The sequence below is a fragment of the Pipistrellus kuhlii genome, unplaced genomic scaffold (assembly GCF_014108245.1).
Source record: "Pipistrellus kuhlii isolate mPipKuh1 unplaced genomic scaffold, mPipKuh1.p scaffold_m20_p_3, whole genome shotgun sequence".
Classification (NCBI taxonomy): Eukaryota; Metazoa; Chordata; class Mammalia; order Chiroptera; family Vespertilionidae; genus Pipistrellus; species Pipistrellus kuhlii.
In genome coordinates this window covers 48,250,493-48,276,091 of record NW_023425529.1, presented here as the reverse complement: position 1 = coordinate 48,276,091, position 25,599 = coordinate 48,250,493, and the positions used below count along the sequence as shown (strand labels likewise).

The following is a 25,599-nucleotide window of genomic DNA, read 5'->3' as shown; positions in this document are numbered from 1 at the left end:
ATCAAACTGGGACCTTTCAGTCTGCAGGCCGACACTATCCACTTAGCCAAACTGGTTAGGGCAACATTGAAGTTTTTAACAGTAATTTTAGAGTTGCCACATGAAACCTCAAAAAGTAGGCTATATGTTTAAAATGGGTCCCACACACAAACCAGTCCTGGATTGAACAACTGTGGGTCTTGTTAGATGTGCACGTTGGGAAAGGGGGTTGGGTTTAGAAACAACTGCTGTTGTAAAGAAAGGCCAGGGTTAGTCAATGGATGACTTTAATTTTTAGGAAGTGGTGGTGCATGTTCCGAAGGGTTAATACGGATCTGTATAAAAATTGACTTAAAAGGGTTTTTACTATCTATACCTAGGCCTTCATTTTTACCCCCAGCAAGTGTTCTGCTTCCTGATTTATATTTTGGGCAAGTTTGACTTGTATGTGATTGAGGCTATGCAGGGTATAAAATGCCTTGAGGCCTATCAGCTCTGCAAAGATCCCTTACTCAAGTTGGGGGATGTTTGTTACAGCATAGTTTTTAGGGTTCCTAAGCTTGGGGCTTCTGAACTGTAATGGAATTAATTTTCCACTAAAAGGTTCAGAGTTGGAGTACTCAAAAGTACAGGCATTTCAGTTTGAAACAGGTGCCTATTTAGTGCAAGGTCGGATTTGGTGCCCCTGGTTTCCTGGCCAGGACCCATCTACTTCCCTCTGGTGGCAGGACTGGAGACTGCAAGGACTGATCTCACCATTTTGAAATACTGAAAGGCCATTTGCAGAGCTGTGGTTCTTAGCTAATGACTGTTTACAAACCAGAGCTTCAGTCCCGAGGAGGAGTCTACGTCTATAGCTCCACCCCTGAGGCTTTCAAGTTGGCCAGAGGGGCGGGGACAAACATCCCAATTCCGAGGCCCTTGGGGGCTGAAGATCGGGGAGGGGCTTTGGGAGGGGCCCCAGGGGTGGGGTAGGGTCCTCTTAAGTTTACTCCCATCTGTCTCATGACGTCCTTGGCACCGCTCTCTTCTGTGTCACGTTTTGGACGGAAGGTGGAGCCCCTGAGCCACCTGTGCCCAGTAGTTTATTTCCAGAAAAACCTGGATTTGGGGGAAATGCTGAGTTATGGAGGTGGGGGCACTAGGACCTTACTCTGGAGTGGGTAAGAAGCTGGTTCAGAGGTTCAAGGGTATGGGTAGGCCAGCCCTTTCTGCTTTGCTTTCCCACGTTCCCCAGATGCGGACCTAGGAACTGAGTGATTCTAAAGGTCATTTGTATCCCTCCTCCCCCGCCCCTCGGGCGTCCACATTTCTCAGCGCTCATCGAGAACCTTCTCCCTCTTACTGGATGCCACTGTTTCCGCCTCCCTTTCCCACTCTCCTTTCCTCCCAGGGCCCTGGAGAGTCAACACAGAGCTAACCTCCCTCCATGTTTCTCCTGGTTCTGCCCTGTCCTCGCCGCGCCTCCTCCCTCTCCACCCAGAGAAAGCCCCGCCCTTCCCTCCTCCCTCTCCACCCTGGTCTGTCACACAGGGACATCACCCGACAGCAGCAGTTCAGGCTGTGGTTTGCAGGAAGCATACACTGGCTTTCCGATTCGTGCCAGTTGCCAGCTCAGTTTGGGAGGGAGGATCGCCAGCCTTCACGTGAAGGGGGAGCCAAGGACGGCGAGGAGCCCGGGGGTCCCGGCCCGGCGCCCTGCCTGCCGGCCGGCCTGACATGGGTGAGTTTGAGGACCAGCCCCCCGGGAAGGCCTGAGGATGCCGGCCTCCCTCCCTCCCTGGCTGACTCAGCAGGGGTGGGGCCTAACCTTTGCTCTTTGAGGGGGTGAAGGAGGAGAAAGGGGACTGAGGGGGCACAGAGCTCAGCCGGGGAGGCTGCCCACCAAAAAGGCTCAGGAGCATTGGCGAGCTCCGGGTTCAAGGAAGAGCCTGAGACCCTCTGTACCTAAGGTCGCGCGGCTTTCCCTACCTCAGCCCACCCCCACGCCCGCCTCCCCCCCCCCCTCCGCCTCGCTCCTTCCCACTTAAGCCGTGGAGATTCAAGTACTGTTTCACAGGCCTCGCTGCTGGCCTCCCCCGCAAAAGGAAAGCCCACTTTGGGTAGCGTTTTTTTTTTTTTTTTTTTTTAGGTGTCTTCCCCCCCCCCCCCAATTTTCTCCCAGGCCTTTTAAGTTTCTGTTTTCTCTCCTCCCCCACCCGGACCCATCCACCAGGTGGGGGCTGCACTGAGCAGCTGTTTCCTGTTGCCCCAGAGGTTGCTGCAAGGGTGGTGCGGTGGTTGGGGGGGGAAACTGAACCCGAATGAAGCCGGTTCTCACGGTCCCACCTTAGCCTCACGAGGCTGCGACTGGCGGCTCCCCGGGCTCCAGCACCGAGAGCCCAAGAGGCCGGCTCGGGTGCCCCGTCCACAGCCGTAGAGATGGGGCCCGCTCCCGGAGGAGGGCCTCGGCGCGCCACCCGCGGCAGGATCGGCCCCGAGCTCCCCTCCGGCGTCTCGCAGTCCTCCCCGGAGTCGTGACTCCCCCGCCCTCCCCGCCCGGCTTTGTGAAAAGATCTTCGCCGGGGCCCCGGGAGCGCGGGCGGCGCCCTCCCCGGTCCTCCTGCCGGGACCCACCGCCATTCCCCACGTCACCGCAGAAGTTTCTTCTTCCTGGGATCCGCTCTCCTTCGCCCTCCGGGATCCTTCCTGGTTCTGGCCCCTGGGAGACGCCGCCCGTCCCCCCTCCCCCTCCCTCCCCCCTCCCCCTCCCCCTCCCCTCCCCTCCCCCGGCGGGTTCCTCGCGGACGCCCTGCCCAAGGGCTCGTCCTTCCCGGGTGGCTCCGGCCCCTTTAAGCGCGATCCCCGCCCCCCCGCGCCGCCGCCGGCCCGGGCTGGGGGAGGAGGCGCCGCCGCCCGGCCACCTGCGCCGCCGCCGGCCCTGCTCCAGGTGAGGCCCGGCGCCCACGTCCGGCCCGGAGTCCCCGGCCGGGCCTCCCCTGCGGCCCCTCACCCCGGGATCCCCGGCGTCCGGGGCCCGGGACCTGACCCTCCCCCTCCGGAGCGGCCCTTCCCTCCCCGCGCTGTCTGCTCGCCCAGCGCTCCCCGTGCTCTGCGGCCGGCCGGGGTCCCGCGGCCTCCCCGGGGCACCCTCCCCGGGCACCCTCGCCGGGCACCCCCTGTGCCGCACCAGCTCCCCCCTCCCTCCCCCGCGCCTCCCGCGCCAGGAGAACCTCCCGCGGCCCGGGCTTCGCCGCCTCTCCTCTGGAGGCAGCGCTTTCCCACGCCACCCTAACCCCCAACGGGAGGGGAACCACCGCCACCCCGGCTCCTCGCCTCGGGAGCAAGGGGTGTGGGGGGGTTAGCGGAGACGACAGCCACTTTCTGGCCCTGCTCCGCTCGGTCCTTCAAGCTCAATGAAGTCACGTCTAAAGCTTTTCTGTAGTTGTCACTCCTGGGATTCGGGGGTCCGACCTCGGCCCCCGCCAAGCAGCCCAGGTTCGGAAAGGCCCGCTTCTCGGGCCAGTCCAGCCTAGGGACACTCCTATCCCAGAGTCTGGGAATTGGCGGGGGCTGGGGGAGGGTGGGAAGGTTTAGGGAGTGAAGGAGGGCCGTGGGGGCGAGGGAGGGGCTGGGACTAAATCTCTAAGGGTTTTGGGGTGGTGGGAAAGGCGAGGGAAGCCCAGGCTTCTCTATTCAGATGCAAAGAGAGTCCCCACTCCTAAGGAAATTAGGGCTTTCTCCCTCCTCTCTTGAGAACATCAGGGAGAAGCTCGTGGCTGTGTTTGAAACGGGATCGTGCGGGAGTCTTTGGGGGACATATACCAACCAGGAGAGAAAGGGTTGTAGTCCTTTTGCTGTGTTACAGGAGAACCTAGCCTACACGAAACATAGAGGGGGAGGAGGCTGCTTGGCAGGGACTTGCAGAGGAAGGGGACCAAGTTACAATGGTTGCAGAGTTGAGGGCCATCTCCCTCTTAGACCCTTACCAATATCGTGAGCCATTCAGCCGGCGAGGACAAGGGAGAGCTTTCCTAATGACCTACCTCCATTGGGGAACTCTCCGTACCTCCAAACCCAGCTGCTCCCCCACCCAACTCTGTCCCTTTCCATGCTTTCACCACCACCACCACCCCCTCCAGAAACGAGCGGACAAGATCTCTGGGTTTGCTTCAGACTCATTCTGAGTCTTGCCCCAGGGGCTGGGAGTCAGCTGGGGGTGAGCAAGGGTGGTCCGCAGTCGTGTTTGGGATTGAGTTCCAGGAGTAAGTGGAGGCCGAGAGGGAGAAAGGTGGCGGGATGCAAACGAGTTCCCCTTCTCTCTCTCTCTCTCTTCTTCCTTCCTGCCCCAGCCACCTGACTCCAGAGTGGAGCCAGACACGGTGGCAATTGACCCCAGTATCGGGGTGCTGCCGCAGGAACGCCGGGAGGGTGAGAAAAGGGGAGCAGGTGCTTATTTCTCCCTCCCCATTTAATTACCCGCCTACTGGCCTGGTTTGAGAGAGGTTCCTAGTAATCCCTAGGTGCTCTTCTCACAAGTGGCTGAGAAAAATGGCCACTTACCCCCTCCCCTTCTTAAGTAGCTTCCTAGAGGGAAATGGGGTGGGTGATTGGCCACTTCTGAGGGGACTGAGGAATGTTTGGGGACAGATGGGGTCAGTCTGCCCTCTGTCGTCTGGATGTGGGGAGAAGCCCAGCTGCTGCCTGGGCTGTCTTCCGGCAAAGAAGTAAACACCCAGGTTTTGGGCATACTGATGTCTTACCCTCACCCTTTCTCCAAGAGCAGGGAAGGTCTCTGACTGGGTGCCGTGAGGAGGGGTCTTATCCAGGAAGGAAGGTGATTGCAATCTTTCTGCACTAGATGGGAAGAATGCATCTTGCCCCACTTTCGGTTCTAATCTCAGGAGGCCCTCTCCTACCCGACAGCCCTCTTCCCTGTCGCTCCTGGCCGGGATAGTGCCGGGGGTTGTCTTGGAGACTAGGCCCTGGGCTCGGAAGGGGTGGGAGCAGTCAAGTGGGGCACAGGAGTAACCGGCTCTTCCGGTGCGGAGCGCAGCCAGCGGGTGGGTGTGTGTGGGTGCGCGGCGGGGAGGGAGGGCGTGGCCAGTCCGTCTGACTGGCTCAGGCTCCGCCCCCGCCGCCTGTCTCCCGACCGGCCTGCCCTACGATTGGGGCGGGAGATAGGCAGAGTCTCCCTCATCCACCCTGGGTAAGGGAAGAGGAAAAGAAAGAAAGAATACAGGTCTCTCTCCCTGGCCCTTTAAGAAGCCAGTCCCCATGTCCTGAGCTCTCTTCTTCACCTGCCATTACTTATTTTTATTTTGGGGGTTAGGGGGAAGGGGAGCATTCAAGTTTTCTGGGTCCTTGCTTCAGAGGAAGGACCCTTCTCCCCTGAGTGCAGCCCCTATGTACTCAGGGGCTTGAGGTCAGCAGGCTGTTGGAGGGTCTTTATTTTTTCTCCAAGGTGACCTGTACGTCTGTGGTTAGGGAGGGAGAGGGGTTTCTGTTTCCTCCTGTCTCCTGCTTCCCCCTGGTAATCTGCTGTCTCAGGAGGAGAGGAACCTCCTAGTCCTCTCAGCCTTCTCTCTTTCTGGCCCCCACATCCTGAGGCCTTGCTGAAGCTCCTTCCTTCTTAGCCTCTCTGAGCCGTTTGTAGTGGGGAGGGGCGTCTGGGGGAGCCCCCTCCTCTGTGGGTAAGGAAATCCAATCCAATCTAGACTGATGTATTTGGCCATGCCCCATCCACCCAGTGTTCAGAGCTCCTTCTTAGACCCCAGAGGAAAAGGTATTTGTTGACCCCTCGCCCCCCAACCTGCCAGTGTTTCATCATCACAATATCCGTTCCTTTTCTAGAATATTCAGCCTCAGTTTTGCACAACTTAGGCAATTGCTTGTAGAACTGAATTGCATTGAAGTGAAGCCTGCAAAGCAAGTTGAGTTGCAAGAAAAGGAAAGCTGGTGTCTAGTCACATTTTTATCTCTTTGACCTTGAACAAGTTGATTATCCTCTCTAGGCTTAATTTATTTATCTGCCAAACCAGAGAAGGCTGAACTGGAAACTCTTTAAATTCTAACATCATATAGGACACTCTTCCCCATCCTGGGGCCCCCTACACGAGACATTTTAGATGATAGCCCATACTCTCATCCTCTGCTAGACTTTTCTGTCCTCATTAGGTTTCACACAGTTTTATAGCCTTATCAAAAAAAAAAAAAAAAAAAGCACTGGAGTTACAGAATAGGTGGACATTTGGGACATCTTAATTGCTTGTCACTTTTCCTGGCCACCCCCTCCTACTCTGACCAGGTGTAGGCTAATCTTAGGGAGGTCTGGCCTGTCTGGCTCCACAGCCGACCTTCCTTTTCCTACGCACAGGAATCTTCCCGACCCGCAGGGCCCTGCAGATGTCGCTGGGAAAGTGATGATCCAGGCAGGACCGGGCTGCCCCCGCAGGACAGAGGTGAGTGGGCAGCAGGCGCAGCAGGCTCTTGCCTTTCTCCACCCCTTTACCAGGACTGGACTTTGCTGACTAACCTTTCCGCTTCTGCACTTCCACTTCTCCACTCCCCGGCCTGGGAAATGACTGCCTGCGAAATGATCTCAGCCCCACCCCCATAGGGAAGTGGCGCGTGCCTGGGCCCGAGAAATGTGGTCTTTTGGGCTAACCTTGGGACCATGGCACGCCTTTCAGCTTGTTTGGAGCGAAGCGGGGCTGCCAGCCACCAGGAGCCGGTGTAGACTAGGGAGCTGCCCGTAGGCTGTGGCGGGGCGCCGGCGCTAGGACCCAGATCCGGACCCGGAAGACGGCGCCCGGCGCTAGGACCCGGCGGCGCGGAGGACGGCCCTCCGTCTCCCGCAGCTTCCCCGCCCCCTCCGGCTTCGGCTCACTCCTCCCCCGCCGGCCATGTTGGCTCCGCCGGGGCCCCGCGGTTGAGCCGCGTCCCCCTCCCCCCCTCCTGGACCCCAGGCCCCCCTCCCCCGGAGCCCCCTCCCCGCCTGGCGCCCGGAGCGCGGCCATGTGAACCGCCCGTCCCCCGGGGAGAGACAGGCCCGGAGCCCGGCTAGACGCCGCCACTTCAGGTCTGTGGGGTCTGGGGCCGGGGGCCTGGGGGAGGGAGTCCGGCTTCCCCCCGCGGCTCCGCTCTGCCCGCCGAGCCCGCGGGGCTGCCCGAGCCTCGCCTGGGGCGAGTGACGCCGGCTCTTCCAGCGGGACCGGCCCGGGCGGGGGTCGCCCTGCCCCGGAGGCCGGGAGGCGGAGGGCCGGCGGGTCTGCTCGGCCCCGGGATGGGGCGTGGGGGGGGGGACCTGGCGGCGGCTCCCGGCGGCGGCCGCGGGGGTGTCGGTCGTCGGGAGGCCGGACGCCGCCGGGCTGGTGGGAATGACTTGCGGTGGGGAACTCGGGGTGGAATCCCCGGGAGGGGCTCCCCCTCCGCGGCGGGGGCGGGAGTGTGTCCGGGCGCGGAGGGAGGGCCAGGGGGTTCCCAGGCGGACGAGCCGCCGTGTGCGGGGTGGGCCGGCTGGCAGCGGGGAGCGGAGGCGGACTGGGCTTCCTGGGGTCCCGGGGTGACTCCCTCGGCGGCGGGGTGAGTGCGTGGCCCGCGGAGAGGGCCTCCGGAGCGGGGCTATGCTTGTCTGCCTGGGGGCCTCGAGTCCCGGGAGAACCCCCCGCTCCAGGACCCGGCTGGAAAGGGCTGGCGCTGAAGCGTCCGGGTTTGAGCTCTGCTTGGGGACCGGGGGGGAAGAATAGAGGGATTCCTCTCCCAAGGGGGATCCCTGGCTCCGGGGATCCCCGTTTCCGTGGCAGGAAAAGATAATCCCGCATCACCCCTTTCTTCGCCGACGCTCCCAGTTTCCAGGGAAGGCAGTGCCCATAGCAGTCATCCTTTGTAGGCTTTATTGGAGTGAGGGATTTGCATCCTTGTAGGGGGGAGGGGGGCGATGGGGGGGGCCTTCCACCTCCATCTGTACACAAACCGCCCCTCCCCCAAGCCTCCCGCAGGATGTGGCCGGGAAATGGCAGCTGTGCGTTTGCTGCTGCGTCTCTTGTTTTGAAATGTCCATTTTAATCAGATTTGGTTTCATTTTCTGAGGCCTTCTGGGCAAGCTTGGATCCTGCCAACCATGTGGTGTGAGAGTCCTTTCGTTCGACTTTTTTTTTCCTTTTTAACTTAATTTGTCAACTGGGAAGTAGTCACTGCAGTTGATCCACTGATCCCAATACCCCCTCCAGAGCGTTGCTGCCTCCCTGTTTTGATTTATTTTCTCCTTGAGCTGGAGGTCACAGAGGAGCTAACGCAGTCATCCACCAGCAGGGCTACACTTTCAGCACGAGTGATGCAAATTCCCTCAGCACAGAACTGCCAGGAGCACCTGGGGTATTTCGTGGCATGAGAGGAGTGGCTTTTTGGAATTCTGCTTAATATATCAATATGATAATTTATGTGTTGCAGAGCACCTGAGTAAGTGAGCTTCTGAGGTGAAGGGTAGATTCTGAGAGGTAGGAAAAGAGGAGGGAATGAGGAAGACCTAGCTGTGAGTGGGATTTATGTGTTGGGATAGAGACTGATTTGCAGAGTGAGGATGGTGGGCTTATTCCTCACCAGTGATTCCAGCCCAAGGATATTCTCTGTGGGAAGCCTGGTAGTAGAAAGGGTGTTGGAGAGTTTACCTTTTGCAGAATCAACTGATTAGCTGTCATATGACTTAGTCTTCAGTTCATAAAAGACATCTTCCCTGTTATCACCCTTGGATAGTGATAATTTTTTCCTCTTTTTTTGTGCAAAGTCATGTGTCCAGATTTTTTCTTTTTCCCACTGGATAACTCCAGGAGGTTTCTACTATGTTGCATATAGTGATGGACTGTGTGTACTAGGCTCACAGGCACTTTGTTAGACACTGGGTTTGATTAGAGATGAGTTGGTCACAGGATTTTATATTTTGAGAGATGAGGTGTTGATTGGGATCTTTTGAACTACACTGAAAACTGCTTAAGCTTGGCATTTAATAAACTTTTCATCATTTTCCAGTCACAAACTTCCCACCTGAATTGTAGATTCCTAAAATAAAGGTCCAGGATATGAACAGATAGGCATATGATTATGTGATAGCAGCAGCGTCACTTTTAAAAGCATCATGCTTTTCCACTGGGGCTGTTGGGGTTGAAACAATAAAAACAAGTCCCATATCATTGTCCTTTTTCTTGCCTCTCTGCTTACTGGTTGGTTTGAGTTGCTTTCTGATAGGGTTGATTTGACACTGACTTTAAGTTCCCCTTTCTTCAGCCTTTGTTTATTTAAATTGGGACCTGACAGAATAGTACATTGATTTTCCCTGTCAGGGGGTTAAAAGAGTGAGGGAGAAAGACTACTTCTTTCTTTGGACTCAAAAAGAAATAGAAGTTGATTTTGAGAAAGTAGATACTGAGTTCATTTGATATATTATTGATCAGAAAGCTGAATGAAACAAACCTTTCATGACCCTCTTGCAAAATGGATGCATTTTACTATCAGAAATATATTTCTTGCCAAAACCGGTTTGGCTCAGTGGATGGAGCGTCAGCCTACGGACTGAAAGGTCCCAGGTTCGATTCCTGTCAAGGGCATGTGCCTTGGTTGTGGGCACATCTCCAGTGGGGAGTGTGCAGGAGGCAGCTGGTCAATGTTTCTCTCTCATCCATATTTCTAACTCTCTATCCCTCTTCCTTCCTCTCTGTAAAAAAATCAGTAAAATAAAACAAGGAATATATATTTCTTAATATTGACATTCTCTCCCCCTCTCCCTCCTCCCCTTTTCTCTCTCTAAAGGAAAAAAATTGAGGTATAGATAGAACTATGCGAGCTGACCTCAGAGCCCGTCAGAAATCTAGAATGCCCTGTGAGGTTCATCTTGCAGTCTTGTGGTTCTGGAACCAGGTGTTGCCAAGAGAGAAGAAAGCTTGTTAGGATTACTCTGTCTTGCTGCTGTTGACCTTTTCATCTCTTCACCTCTGAAGCGGTCTGCTATATTCTTTTACTGTTAAAATAGTGTGGAAGTTAGTCCAATAACTGATGTGATGTTTGACCTTGTGTGAGATGTGTTCAGTATTCAAAGTTTTTATGTCCTAGGACATAGCGAGTGAAGTGTAAAACTCTTGACATATTTCCTGGGGTAAATAATCTTCCTGATTTGTTTCTTGGGATATGGATGTCCTCATATACCTCATAGCTCAAAAGTAATACTTTATCCACATTGTTACACATGGGTCAGGGGCTCCATTTTTCACCAGCTTGTTAGTCTGCATAATTTTGAAATTTATAAAATTTTGCAAAACAAAAAGCTTTAAAGCACTTTGGAGTTTGTCCTTGGATTGAGCCACTGGCAATAAAAGTAGAATTGTGTTATTGTGTTACTGAGTCTTTTGTGTTCCTAGTTATAAAAAATAAGAGGGCATTTTACAGACTAAAAGGATAATAAAACCTTAGCAAAAATGGAGGGTTTTTAAGAAACAGGTGGATTGGGCTCTTCCAAATGGACTCTCTAACCTGCATGCTCAGCTCAGGTTTTGGAGTGAGAGGGTAGGAGGGGGGAAGATCGGCTTGTGGGAAAGGTGGAGTTCTTCGGAGTTTGAGCTGAATTTCCTAAAATCAATCAGCTGAAATAGAGAAATAATTTTGTTACAACCTGGGGAGTGTGATAGTGCCCTGCAGTTTCAGAGGCATTTCTAGTCCTTTGACAGTGACAGAGCTGTGACAGACACCTAGCCTAGATTATTAAATGGTTCCTTTATCCAGTCAACAAATAATTAAAAACTTATCTGTGCCTTGAGTACTAAGTTAAATCAAGTAGAATATTTTACTAATTTAGAGCTTAAATTTATTGCCTTTCACACACTCAATATTTCTGTTTTCTTGCCTTATTTTCTACACGGAACAGCTGTCTAAAATGTCAGGATTTGGGGCCTTTCCTCCTCTAGAAATTATTATCTTGATGAAGAATGAAGCTGAATTTATTGGTTCTATGAGAATAGTAGGAGCAAAAATCACAACCTTAATTGGATGAATAAGTTGACTATTTATTTGTTCAATCTGTGGGTTTGACAGATATGTATTTCCTTTAGTTCTTTTATGTACTTAGCACTAAATTAGGTGCTGGAGACACAGTGGTAGGATTAAGTATCTGACGGGTTTTGTAGAAACTTCATCGTATAGAAGAAATCAGGATAGAGAACATATATCTTTGTGTTCTCCTGAGCAGCCTGGACATGGCAGTTGTCTGGGAGTAGCCCGCCCTGGTATAATCCTCTTTCATCATCTTCCTCTTGCCTTGCTAGCCTGAATTGGAAAGAGGGTTAAGGAAAGGATATTTTTTGAGGGAATGAGTTTCATACAGTACATGCTATAGTCTGAGTCAGAGTTTGAAGGGACTGTTTAAAAAAACAAAACAAACCACTGAATTTTTACAGAGAGGAAGGAAGAGGGATAGATAGTTAGAAACATCGGTGAGAGATCAGCTTTCTCCTGCACACCTCCTATTGGGGATGTGCCTGCAACCAAGGTACATGCCCTTGTCTGGAATCAAACCTGGGACCCTGAATCTGCAGGCAAATGCTCTATCCACTGAGCCAAACTGGTTAGGGCTTTGGTTGGCAATCTGCGGCTGGTGAGCCACATTCGGCTCTTTGGCAACTTGAGTGTGGCTCTTCCACAAAATACCACGGCCTGGGTGAGTCTATTTTGAAGAAGTGGTGTTAGAAAAAGTTTAAGTTTAAAAAATTTGGCCGTCAAAAGAAATTTCAATCGTTGTACTGTTGATATTTGGCTCTGTTGACTAATGAGTTTGCTGACCACTGGATTAGGGCAAAGGGACTATTTTTTACCTGAGCTGTCAGAATGGGCTTTATTGAATGGGGAGGAAGGCATGTCAGTTTTGTGGCTTGGCACTTGGAACTCCATTAACTCAGTATTAACTCAGCTAGATAAGAGTTTTGTTTTATTTTTAAATATATCTATATATTATTGATATTCAGAGAAAGGAAGGGAGAGGGAGAGAGAGAAAAATGTCAATGATGAGAGAGAATCCTTGATTGGCTGCCTCTTGCACTCCCCCTATTAGGGATTGAGACCCAAACCCAGGCAGGTGCCCTTGACCAGAATTGAACCTGGGACCATTCAGTCTGCAGGCCAACGCTCTATCCACTGAGCAAAACCAGCTAAGGTTAGGGAAGGGTCTTTAGATATAAAAGTAAAAGCATCCTTATTTGCAACATCAGGAACTAAGAATAATAAAAAATTTGAAACTTTCCCAGGAGTGGGAAATAGGACAGCTTTTATGTTAGAGCAGGATTTTTCAACATTGGCTCTATCGTTACCTTTGGCCAGATGATTCTTTGTTTGGACTGTCTTGTGTGTTGGCAGGATTATTAGAAGCACTCCTGGTTTCTACTTACTAGATGCCAGTAACATATATTTTTTTTTATTACTAAATGTCCCCTCAGGGCAGAGTCATCCCTGGTTGCTAACTACTGTATCAGAGTATGATGGATGAATCCAGAGAAATGTAGAATCTTCCTCCTATATAATAAAAGGCTAATATGCAAATCGACTGATTGGCAGAACAACTGGTCGCTGTGGTGCACACTGACCATCAGGGAGCAGACATGCAATGCAGGACCTGAGGGAGTGCCACTCAGACAGAAGCCAGGCTCAGGGCCGGTGAGCACAGTGGTGATGGCAGGAGCCTCTCCCGTCTCCGCAGCAATGCTAAGGACCGCTCAGGGGTTGGCCGCCTGCTGGCTTAGGCCCGCTCCCCAGCCGGCAGACATTCCTCGAAGGGTCCCAGGCAGCGAGAGGGCACAGGACAGGCTGAGCGACTCTCCTTCCAGTCCTCAATTGTCATGCACCAGGCCTCTAGTTGAGAAATGATCTTCATAACATTCACAGTTACAAAGCTAAAACATACTGGTGTGAGTTACTTACTAAACAGCAAAATTTGCTTTTGCTGTTTAGTGAAGATAAATATTTGAAATCTCCACCGCTAAAAAAGAAAAAGAAAAAGAATTGGAAACCTATGTGTGAATTTTGATATACTGTATGGGAAGAACAAACCAAAGAGCTTAGGGATTGCCATAGTGTCTAGATGGGTGGTGGTAATGTGTCTTGCCTTTCTGTGGGTAGCCTCAGAGATCTGAGTGTTAGGATTGGTCAGGGCACCTGCAACAGTGTTGAAATCTGTAATATTTATTTCAACACTTTGTGCATTGTCAGCTTTTTTTTTTCTTTTTAGACCATGTCACAGGTCCACAGAGTAGTAATTTGTCAGTTGCAACTGAGAAAAAAAGCAGCCTATTTGGCCATGTGTCAAGGACTTCTTCAAGCTTAAGGGGTACCATTCCTTAACTAATATAAATGAAGTCTAGAGGTTTCTAAGAGATCCGTTTACATACTCCTGGGACTGGGCTAGATACTGGCCTGATTGTACTTCCTGGTCATGAGAGCTGTCTGCTATTCTGGGTACGGGGCACTAATTTCTTTTTTTCATTTGGCTAAAATCCTATTAGTTCAAAGGAGACATTCTCCTTTGCTTTACTGATGATGCCCTTACTAGTTCTAAATAGGAAGGCATAATTTATTTTCTGGTTTTATTGTAACAAGCATCTTGGGTAAGAAGGTTAAAATGAAATATGCCAGAGTTTATTGCTGAAAGGAGCTGTCCACATTTTCTTTGCATTCCCATACTGTGATCCCATATTTAAGTGACATCTGAAATCAGGTGTCATTGGGTGACAGTGTGCTAGGTCAACTTGCCTATAGGGAAGTTTGGCTGGATAATGTTTAAACTATATTTATACTAGAGGCTCAGTGCATGAATTCATGCTTGGGTGGGATCCAGCTGCTCCAGCCCCAATTGGGGGGATATGAGCCAGGCCTGTGGCTGGCTGGCCTGCCCTGATCAGCTGATCAGGGCAGGGCTGGCTGGGGGGAGGGGCCGCAGGCAATTGGTAAGTTGGTCCTGCCTCTGATCGGGGTAGGGGGCCAATCTGGGGTGGGGCCAGGCAGGTGGAGGGTGGGCTGCAGGAGGTTGGCCTGCTGGCCCCAACCCTCAGATTGGGCTGGTTCTTTGGCCGCAGTGGGTGTCATAGCAATTGGTCGTTCTGGTTGTTATGGTGTTCCGGTTGCTGGCTTTTTACATATATAAATTATATTTTGACTTTTAGCCATGATTATATATATTTTTTGTATATATTTTTATTGATATCAGAGAGGAAGTGAGAGGGAGGAAACACCAATGATGAGAGGAAATCATCAGTCAGCTGCCTCTTGCACATACCCGACTAGGGATGGAGCACGCAACCCAGGCATGTGCTCTTGAGTGGAATCGAACCTGGGACCCTTCAGTCTGTAGGCCACTGCTCTATCCACTGAGCCAAGCCAGCTAGGGCCATGATTATCTTTTTACTCTTTTTGACTAATAATAATAGCTAACATTTATTGAGTACTTCCTGGGTGAAAGTGTGCTAGGTCCTTTATATAGATTGTCTCAATCTTTACAGGCTCTGGAGATGAGTACTAAAGTTCTTTCTTATGATGAAATTGATGCTTAGTAACGTTACGTGATTTGTCCAAGGTCACACAGTTAGTAGTAGTAGAGCTGGGATTTGAACCTAGAGCCCACTGTGTTGTGTGAATCTCACTGCACAGCACGAATGATATTTTGTTTCTAGGAGGCCTCTTGTAAATGAAGTGAATGTGTTCCTGATGACCCTTCAGTAGAGGCAAGTGGGGAAACAGACTTTAGACACTAGATAACTTCCCATTTCATTTACTTATCTGATCTGTGAGCCGTCCATGTATTCTTATTAGTATATAATTTATGAGACAGGAAATGCTGTGCTCTCCCAGAGTAGAAGAGAGGAGAAGGCCACTCACTAGTTTTCTTAATGGATTCAAACAGAAAATGGAAAAATGAAATGTGGCCCATCATTGAGTGGGAGAGTATAGTCCAGAGCACATAGGAAAGAAGATGTGTGTGTCACAGAAACACACCAGGGTGTGTGTGGTTGTGCATAAAACTGGGGGAGGGGAATGAGGGGGTCAGATGAGATTGGCTCTTCAGACATAGCATTTCTAAGACTTCTGAAATGAATGTCCTCTTTAGTTTGTGATGTAAACTTTGTGGCCTAGAGAATTAGGGAGTGAACTTTCCTTCTTGCTGTCTTTCTTTTTTTTTCTCCTTTTTAAAAAAAATATATTTTATTGATATTTATAGAGAGGAAAGGAGAGAGACAGAGAGCTAGAAACGTCGATGAGAGAGAAACATCGACCAGCTGCCTCCTGCACACCCCCTACTGGGGTTGTGCCCGCAACCAACGTACATGCCCCTGACCGGAATCAACGTACATGCCCCTGACCGGAATCGAACCCGGGACCCTTCAGTCCGCAGACCAACGCTCTATCACTGAGCCAAACCGGTTTAGGCCTTCTTGCTGTCTTTCATTTCAAAGGGATCATTAATCTTTTGATGTTTCTTTTTCAAATCCCTTACTACTGAGGAGTGGCCTTTAACTATAGGGAAATCCTGGGGGATCCTAAGGCCTTTCTCTATAGAGACCCAGTTCCTTTTCTTCCTTTCTTTCCCCTTCCCTTTCCCCTTCCCTTCCCACTTTCTCTCCCTCTTCCCCCTTCTTCTTTCCCCCCTCCCCCCTCCTCCCTTTCTCCTCCCTCCCTCCCTTTCTCCCTCCCTCTCTCCCTTCCTTCCTTCTTCCTTCCAATATATTTATATTGATTTCAGTGAGGAAGGGAGAGGAAGAGAGAATCATTGATTGGCCATCTCCTGCACATTCCCTACCAGCGATCAAGCCAGCAATCTGGACATGTGTCCTTGACTGGAAATGAACCTGAGACACTACAGTTCTCAGGCCCACACTACCCACTAAGCCAAAACAGCTAAGGCCATGACACACACACACACACACACACACACACACACACACACACACGTATAATTGATTTCAGAGAGGAAGGGAGAGGTAAACATCAATGATGAGATAGAATCATTGATCATCTGCCTCCTGCACAACCTCTACTCGGGATTGAGCCTGCAACTTGGGCCTGTAACCTAGCCAGTATTTGAACTGGAGACCCCTCAGTCTACAGGCCAACTCTATCCACTAAGCCAAACCAGATAGGGCTTTGCTGTTGTTTATTTTTTTATTTTATTATTATTATTTTTTAATATATGTTATTGATTTTTGTACAGAGAGGAAGGGAGAGAGATAGAGAGTTAGAAACATCAATGAGAGAGTCATCGATCAGCTGCCTCTTGCACACCCCCTACTGGGGATGTGCCCGCAACCAAGGTACATGCCCTTGACCGGAATCGAACCCGGGGCTCTTCAGTCCTCAAGCCGACGCTCTATCTATTGAGCCAAACCGGTCCCGGCTGCTGTTGTTTATTTTAGAGTGAAGATGGGGAAATAAGTCAATCCTAAAAACCTTTCCCTCTTAAATCCACAAAATATAAATTGCTTTTATTTTTTGAAATTTCAATTAGGCCCAGCCAGTGTGGTTCAATGGTTGAATGTCATCCATAAACTAGGAAATCAGGGTTTGATCCCTAGTATCCAGGTTTCAGGCTTGATCCCTAGTAGGGGCATGCAGGAGGCAGCTGGCCGATGTTTCTCATCAATGTTTCTCTTTCTCCTCCATTCTTCTCTCTCTAAAATCAGTATTTTAAAAAATTGTAGTTAAAATTGATGAAAGTAGAGCTAATTATAGTATTGAGCCTGGAAAACCTTATAGCATATCATCCAGGGTTAATATTTCATGCTACTGAATTATGTTAAATTCACATATTACTTAATGGTGTCTAATTTGCATCATCTAGCATATTCAGGAACATAACTCTTGCAAACCTTGGGCAGTAGTCATATATACTCTTAGCCAATTTATTCTTTTTTTTTTTTTTTTTTTTAAGTTTTGCTTCTGTGTTTTTCCTTTTTATTTGTCTTTATTGTTGAAAGTATTACAGATGGTGGGGTTCCCCCCCCCCCCATTAATCCACTCCTTTCTGCCCCCTTCCACTTCTGGTTCATTATAAAAAGAGGTTATTTAAAACATCACCTAGATCATCTTATTGCCTCATCTTAGGAGTCTGATAAATTTTTCTACCTGAATTATTCTGCCACTTAAAAAACACACATAATAATCCAAGGAATTACTTTTTCAGTATCAAAACAGATCATGTCTCACATATCAAATTAGAATGCACTACTAGTACATCATAAGTATCTGTCTTGTCAGACTACCAATAATTCTGGCTTCTGCTTCCTATCTTTCTCTTCTCTTTACTCTATCAAAGAAAGATTTATTCTGATCAAGGGCTTCACTAAGTAGCATATCTCATTCAGGAGAGAATGAAAAGCTTTTTTAACTACTGCCTCCCCATGCACCACTGTACTTTACAAATATAAATATGTAGCTGTATCCTTTTACATTTAAACCACAAAACCGGAAGGTTATGAACCATAGTAGATATAACAGTAATATTCCTTGAGACACCCTCTTATTTAACCTCTGACACTTTTCTGAGCTGAATTCTTGGAGAGCATGGTATGTCCCATGGAAAAAAAAAAGTGTTGCTGGATGATTTGAATTTTGCCATTATGATCATCTTTCCTGAAATGTATTCTCCTTTTCAAATCCCTTTACTAAGGTAACAATATCTTCTTCAGATATCTAGGACTCGGGATAGGATAACGTGGAAATTGTTTAACTTGAGCCCAACTGGTGTGGCACAGTGGTTGAGTGTTGATCTATGAACCAGGAGGTCATGGTTCGATTCCCATTCAGGGCACATGCCTGGGTTTCAGGCTTGATCCCTTGTAGGGGTGTGCAGGAGGCAGCCAGGCAGTCAGTGATTCTCTCTCATCATTGATGTTTCTATCTCCCCATCTCCATTCCTCACTGAAATCAATAAGCAAAAATTAAAAAAACTGTTTAACTAGACTATAATAACAACAACACAAAGGATATACATATATCAAATATACCTTTCAGCCAATACCCCCATTTCTTTCTTTTTTTTAAATACCCCCATTTCTGTGGCTTCCTATAAATAAGGTGGCTTTGAGCCAGGCTGGCGTGGCTCAGTGATTGAGCATCAACCCATGAACCAGGAGGTCAGGGGGTTCGATTTCTAGTCAAGGCATGCCCAGGTTGCAGACTTAATCCACAGTATGGGGTGTGCAGGAGGTAGCAGATCAATGATTCTCTCATCATTAATGTTTCTATCTCTCCCTCTCCTTTTCTCTCTGAAATAAATTTTAAAAATCAATAAAAATATACACAAAAAAAAAAAAAAAAGAAAGAAAAAGAAAAGAAAAAGAAAGATGGCTTTGAGAACCTGTGGACTCTGGCCTTGCTTTGAAGGGAAAGCCCCCCAAAAGATGGAGAATGTTAAATGTTACAATAGGGGGCTAATATCTAACATAGAAGGGTAACTTGGACTGGGATTGAGGAGGGTAGGGCTAGCTTGGCCAGTGTGGTTCAGTGCTTGAGCATTGACCTATGAACTGGAGGTCACCGTTCAGTTCCCAGTCAGGGCACATGCGGGACATGCGGGAGGCAGCTGATTGGTGATTCATCATTGATGTTTCTTTCTCTCCCCCTCCCTTCCTCTCTGAAATCAATTTAAAAAAAAAAGTATATATTTTTAAAAGGGTAGGGCTAACACAGGGGGAAGACCCCTGCAGGCTTGTGTCTTTGTTTTCCTCACTAACTCTTTTATCAGTACAAGGCTGACTTCAAAAGACTTTTCTGTTTGGTCAATGTCCAGTTTAGGAGTATGTTTCTTCCTCTTATCCTCAGTCTCTACCTTCCCACTAGTACTTAGGTAGGAGAAGGGTAAGTAGATAGAAGTAAGAATTCCAAGTGACATTACTTTGTTTAACCACCAGTATTTCCCCCCCCTCTCTCTCCTCCTACAGAAATGGAGGCCAACGACCATTTTAACTTTACTGGCCTTCCCCCTGCACCTGCTGCCTCAGGACTGAAACCCTCCCCCTCCTCAGGGGAGGGCCTCTACACTAACGGGTCTCCCATGAACTTCCCCCAGCAAGGGAAAAGTGAGTGCGAGGCCACACGGCCTGGAATGGGAGCGGGCATTGTTCCTTTAGAGCAGGTTAATGGGACAAAATTCGGGTCTCCTCTGGGCTGGCTACCTCAGCTCTGTGCCGGGAGAGGGGGCGGGGGGAATCCTTCGAATTTCAGCTGCCGGAGGGAAATCAAGCTTCTAAGGACAAATTCTAGGGGGTAATGAAAGCAATACTTTTAGTCTTGACTAAAGGTTGGAAGGGATTGAAAAGATCCTGGCTTTTTCATCTTAGCCTGCTCTCCTTGTTCCCTGGCTGTGCCAGGGAGTGGTGGTGGCTAAGGCTTCTATAATCAGGTGGGACCCATGAGAGAGGTCAGGGAAGCTGTATTTAGAGGTTAGAGAAGCCACCCTGAGGATGGGGTGGGGGGTAAGGGTGGGGTTAAAGGTTGGTATGTGTTTCCCTTTTAATTTGTGCAACCGAAAAGAGGGCAGAATGCTTGTGCCACCTCCTGCCCTTGAAGATGGAAGATAGGGGCAGGGAGATTTTTAATGCTTGCTTATCTAGTTCCCCAGAGAGAAACATCTATTATAATTCCAGCTGGACTTGTTATAGCCAGGATCAGGCCTTTTCCTGGATTTGGCTTATCATTTGCTCTGAACCATGGCTCTGCCAAGCACCTCTCTATAATCTTGCCTGGGTTTCAGGTACTCGCTTGGAAGCAGAGAGAAGCCCAGTGCTTCACTTCTTCCTTACAGCAAAAAAATACTACCATAGGCGTACACTGCCCACCCGTCCCTCCTCCCCTCCATAAGGTTGCAGGGAGATAGAAGTCCCTTATTTCACTTGGAGGACGCCTTTTGCCCCACCTTCCTTATATCTTGGTTCCTTTTTATTGAGTGTAGAGGTTGCCATTAGTGTTGAGAATTGAAATCTGCAGTACTGGTCATGCAGAGATCCCCCTCCACCCTACCCTAGTACCTATAGGGAGGGGCCCATCCAAGTCTTCTGAGCGGGATCTTGCTGCTGTGGTGACTGCAAATTCTATTCTTAGCCCACCACAAAGTGCTGGATCTGCATGTGCCAGTGAGGTGAAGGCTGTCCCCTCTGGTCCCACTGTGGGCCAAATAGGCACTGGGGAGAAGAGGGGCCAGGAGAATTCAGTCATGCCACTCCAGGGGAAAATTCCTCTAGGGAGTGAGGATGGGGAAGAATGCAAGTCACTGTAGGGAACCTGCAAATAGCTTCATTTAAACAGAATGAAAAGCCCTGAGCTCAGGAGCAGCCAGCTCTCTGCTGTTCACTCCTGTGGTAGACCAGGAGAGCTCCCAGCCCCCTACTCACTAGTGGCAGCAGCAGTTGCTGAGCTTATATACAGGAGCATCTGTGTTGGGTGTTCCCTGGAGACCAAAAAGATATAAATATAGCAGAGGGGGAATTCCCTCCCCTTCACCTTCCCTTTTTCTAGTCAGTGTTATTCTTTTGGTTAGAGTTGGTAGAATTACTTGCACACGTATCTGTAACTGACCCTTTTCCTCCCTTTCCTGCCAGGTTTGAATGGGGATGTGAATGTTAATGGCTTATCTACTGTATCTCACACTACTACTTCAGGGATTTTGAACTCTGCTCCCCACTCCTCCAGCACCTCACACCTCCATCACCCCAACGTGGCCTACGACTGTCTCTGGAACTACCCACAGTACCAACCCGCCAATCCTGGCAGCAACCTCAAGGACCCACCCCTTCTCTCCCAGTTCTCGGGGGGACAATACCCACTCAATGGTATTCTTGGAGGCAGCCGCCAACCTTCATCCCCAAGTCACAACACTAACCTTCGGGCTGGGAGCCAAGAGTTCTGGGCCAACGGTACCCAGAGTCCCATGGGGCTTAACTTCGACTCACAGGAACTGTATGATTCCTTTCCTGACCAGAATTTTGAGGTGATGCCCAATGGACCTCCTAGTTTTTTCACCTCCCCTCAGACTTCTCCCATGTTGGGCTCCAGCATCCAGACTTTTGCGCCCTCCCAGGAGGTGGGCAGTGGTATTCATCCTGATGAGGAGGCAGAAAAGGAGCTGACTTCAGTTGTGGCAGAGAATGGCACTGGCTTGGTAGGCAGCCTGGAGCTGGAAGAAGAGCAGCCAGGTATGACTGGGCTGGGAGCTTGGTTGGGAATAGGAAAATGGGGCTATGGGGAGGTAGTGGCTTTTTGAGGTGAGGAAAACTTGTCTTTCCAGCTCTCTGCAGTGGAGGCTGATTTGCATGTTGGTGGTTAGCAGAGCCAAGTGGCTGGTGTTTTTGTGGCAGCAGCACCAGCTCATGAGTGGGAGTGCAAATTATTTCAAGCTCATGCAGAGCTGCTGGCCTGAAGAGGGCAGGTGGGCGAGCCTGAAACAGCCCCAACTGACACTGTTGTATCAGAGCTTCTTCCAAAATATAGGAAGGGGTTGGGGCACTAGCAGGGAGCATTGAGGTCAATTTGACTTGACTATGGCCGGGCTAGACTGGCTGCTAAGCGGCCTGAGCCCTAGTAGTGATTGGTACTTAAAGGAAGGAAGGAAGCAGGTAGAGCATACCATTGTTTGTCTGCTCACAGATTCCTTCTTTTTTGTTGTTGGCAGTGATAAATGTGATCTTCCCTCTCAACTTTGCCCTTTAAATAGATAAATGCTTAGTTTGCTATTGATTCCAAGGATAAGGGGGAGCACCCTATGAAATCATCTGTTTACACTGAATAGGGGAAACGGTTGCCAACATGGTGGGAGTTTTGTCTCAGACCCCATTCCTGCTATAGGATTTTAATAGTACTCAGTAAGGATTCTGCTTACTGAAGATATCTTGATATGAAAGGTATCTGACATAGAACTCGCACCTATAAATGTTGAAAGAATGAATATCCCTCTAGTGAAGAACGACTGCTTTATATGGCTATATAAACCAGGCGAAAACACCGTTTTTCCTTTTGCTCTTTCCTGGTATTTCCTAGAATTGAAGATGTGTGGCTACAATGGCTCCATCCCTTCTGTGGAATCATTACACCAAGAAGTCTCAGTCTTGGTCCCTGACCCCACAGTGAGCTGCTTAGATGACCCTTCACATCTTCCTGATCAACTGGAAGACACTCCAATTCTCAGTGAAGTCTCTCTGGAGCCCTTTAACACCCTGGCGCCAGGTAGGCTTGGAGGCTGGTTCCCTTCAACTTAACCATGCAGAAGGATAGCCAGCTTCTGTCACCTGGAATAGGTAGTAAACCAGGGAAAGGATTTGGGATTCGGGTATTGAGACCTCCAGATACTCCTGTGGCAGACCACAGTCTCATGCCCCTAGCCTGACCGGGCCAACTGCACTCTGAGCTGAATTGGTTCATTTCCCAGGTTCTCTCCCAATGTTCTTTTGGCCACGAGCCCTGGCTTTAATAATTCACTGGATCGAGACTTATTACCACACAGTTAGGCTGTTTGGGTTCCTACTAAGTAGAAAGACATTTGCCAGTGAACAATTACCTTTTGCCCCACTGAAATACAAGAAAGGCTTATTTTGTGATAGATGCTAGAATTTTTTGCATTGGTCTATTGGTTATTACAGGGCTTGTGCTTTTCCCTTCATTTCCACTTGAAGCTTTTATGATCCCTATAGCCTGGTGACTTTATTAAAGAGGGCTATAAAATTTCCCTAATTTATTATAAGAAAGAACCTTTACACTGTGGGGACTAGGATTAGATATAGTCAGACAAGTATTTCTTAAATCTTGCTTTCTGATTTTTTCGCCCCCTGAAGAGCCAGTAAGTGGAGGACTCTATGGTATAGACGATGAGGAGCTGATGGATGCAGAGGACAAGCTGCCTCTTGAGGACAGCCCTGTGATCTCTGCCCTTGATTGTCCTTCCCTCAATAATGCCACTGCCTTCAGTCTCCTGGCAGATGACAGTCAAACTTCAGCTTCTATTTTTGACAGCCCCACCTCTCCACCTGTCCTTGGGGAGTCTGTCCTGCAAGGTAAGTGAGGAGAGGTAGGACAAAGAAAATCCTTGGCCCGGGAAAAAGTGAGAGAACACTGTTCCAAAGTTAGGGCCTTAGGGGTGGGATATCTGTGAAAGCATCTGCTGGGATCTGAGGGGGCGCTGGGGTAGTGTGTGGTGGGAATTAAAAAGGCATAGGTTGCTCCACTCTCACTTCTGCCCTGTGCCCAGAAGGACTTGTGAGGTTTGGAATTTGCAGGAAAAAGGCCAGAGGCTCCAGGTAAAAGGTGCTTCTTCACACAGTGACAGCAGCAGCAACTTTGCCCTTTAACCTTCATGAATGGGGAGGACAGCCAGAGGCTAATTCTCTTTTACCAACTCTCAGGACAAGCCCTTGAAGTAGCCCTGTTTATCTTAGTTCAGGTTTGACTGAGTAGATCTTCTTGTTTTATATGACACCATTTTTCCTTTACCCATCCTGTCCCTTTGGATTCTAGATAACGGCTTTGACCTGAATAATGGTAGTGATGCAGAACAAGAAATGGAGACTCAGGCGGCCTCAGACTTCCCACCACCTCTGACCCAGCCAGCCCCTGACCATTCATCCACTCTTCAGCTGCATCCAACAGCCTCACCAGCAATCTCACCCTCAGCCTCCCCGGCCATCCCCCTGGCAGTTTGTCCCACAGCCTCCACAGATCTCTCTCCAGAAGCCTCCCCGGCCGCCTCCCCAGCAGTCTTCCCCACGGTCTCTCCGGCCTCCTCCCCAGCCTTCCCACCCATCTCCTCAGAAGTCTCCTTGCCGGCCTCACCAGTGACCTCCCCAAAAGCACCCACCGAAGCTTCCCCTGCAGCTGCCTTCCCAACAGCCTCCCCAGCGGATAAGGACGTGAGCAGCTTCTCTGAAACCACTGCTGACTTGGAAGAAGTCCGTGGAGAAGGAGCCACTACTTCTGCTGGTGGTGAGTGTCCAGATTCTTTTCCATCCCTAGCTGGTTCCAGGAAAAGCCCTACCCTGCTGTCCTGTTGTTTCATTATTTTGCTGAATTCTTATTTCAGCATCCCCTATTTTTTTCCAAGGTGATGTTCTAAGGAGACGAATTGCTACCCCAGAAGAAGTTCGTCTTCCCCTCCAACATGGGTAAATGCTTTAGTTTGCTGTATGTGACTTTGACAAATTTAATGAACGACTCTAGGAAGAAGGAAGGGAGCTCGTCATCTGAGAAGGGGATGAGTGGGCTAGACAATAGTGGATTAAAGTACAATTATCTACAATGATAATGTTTCTCATGAGGTTCCTAGGCTTTCCTTCCTCTCAGGGTCTGCCTCCCCTCACTTATTCTTTCCTCATCTTGTGGCCACTCAGTTTTTTATTCGGAGAGCTACAGTTACTATCATTTCCAAACCCAGGCGGTGACCCTAGGGCTCAGATATTCAAATTAGCTGACTTGTCCTATAGGCCTAGAGAATGGCTAGCAGTGTGAATGGTGTGTGGCTTAGTCCCAATGAATTGGCTTCTTTTTAAAATGTTCTTCAGAGAGGTAATGGTAAGAACAGTACGTGACCAAAATGAACAAGTCATTTGACACCAAGTGCCTTGTAGGAATCAGTGCCTTCCTGATCTTCCCCACCCCTGCCCCTAGGCTGCTCGTCACCAAGTCTGAGTTCTGCTTAAAGTTTTGAGAGAAAGATAAGGCTTAGGCTTAGAATAATCTGTTGCTCAGAACACAGAGTTCTTTACTAAACCATGGCCTTCGGAGTCATTTCATGGAGTCAGCAGTGAGTTTACTCGTCCTCTTTCCTCCCCTATCCTGTCGTTTCTGCCTTCATTCCCTTAGGTCTTTATCCTCTTCATTGGAAACCCAGTCATTTCCCTGCATGCCCTCAGTGATGGGAGGTTTCTGGCTGCTCGTATCACTGGCTTTGTAAGAGGAGGCGTGGAGGCCTTTCTCGGCTTGTGCAGCTTGGCCTGTTTCTTTCCCCTGAGGCCCTGCGGGGTTTGTAGCACTCAGGCCTGCCATCTAGCCAAGCTTGTATCTCAGGCAGCGTTTGCATCTACGTGCAGTTCTAATGAGAGAGACGTGGGGAGGATCATTACTCAGTGGGTTTGACTCCTTGAGAGGGGATAGGGGTGTGACCTGGCGGCAGGGCCCGTGTGCTTCTCTGGCAGGTGGCGGAGAGAGGTGCGAATCAAGAAGGGCAGCCACAGATGGCAGGGGGAGACCTGGTATTATGGTCCCTGTGGGAAGAGGATGAAACAGTTCCCAGAAGTGATCAAGGTAACGTAGCTTTCATAGGCTTTTAAGGGAAGTACATATTCCTTTCTTGGGTCCAGTGGCAACAGGCTGCCATTGTCTGCTTTGGGGACTGTTCTTGTGCTATTGCTGGACAAGCATTTTGGTAGGGTTATGACTTCATTAATGCCATTTTTTTGTTTTGTTTCATTACTTTTTTTTTTTTTTTTAGCTATATTTTTATTGCTTTCAGAGAGGGATAGAGATAGATAGAAACATCAATGATGAGAATCATTGATCGGCTGCCTCCTGCACGCCGCACACTGGGGATCAAGCCTGCAACTTGACATGTACCCTGACTGGGAATTGAATCATGACCTT

At 49.5% G+C, this 25,599-nt stretch overlaps 1 protein-coding gene across 1 annotated transcript in view; it reads left to right on the top strand.

The window, feature by feature from the left end:
• Positions 1-1,504: 1,504 nt before the first annotated feature.
• Positions 1,505-25,599, top strand: part of BAZ2A (bromodomain adjacent to zinc finger domain 2A) — a 34,693-nt gene continuing 10,598 nt past the window's right edge. The window contains exons 1-9 of the mRNA XM_036457349.2: positions 1,505-1,702; positions 6,335-6,419; positions 18,921-19,058; positions 20,577-21,170; positions 22,012-22,197; positions 22,803-23,021; positions 23,482-23,946; positions 24,065-24,125; positions 25,155-25,263. Of these exons, the coding sequence (XP_036313242.1) occupies positions 18,923-19,058; positions 20,577-21,170; positions 22,012-22,197; positions 22,803-23,021; positions 23,482-23,946; positions 24,065-24,125; positions 25,155-25,263 (1,770 nt within the window). The 5' untranslated portion in view covers positions 1,505-1,702; positions 6,335-6,419; positions 18,921-18,922. The remainder of the gene's footprint in view (positions 1,703-6,334; positions 6,420-18,920; positions 19,059-20,576; positions 21,171-22,011; positions 22,198-22,802; positions 23,022-23,481; positions 23,947-24,064; positions 24,126-25,154; positions 25,264-25,599) is intronic.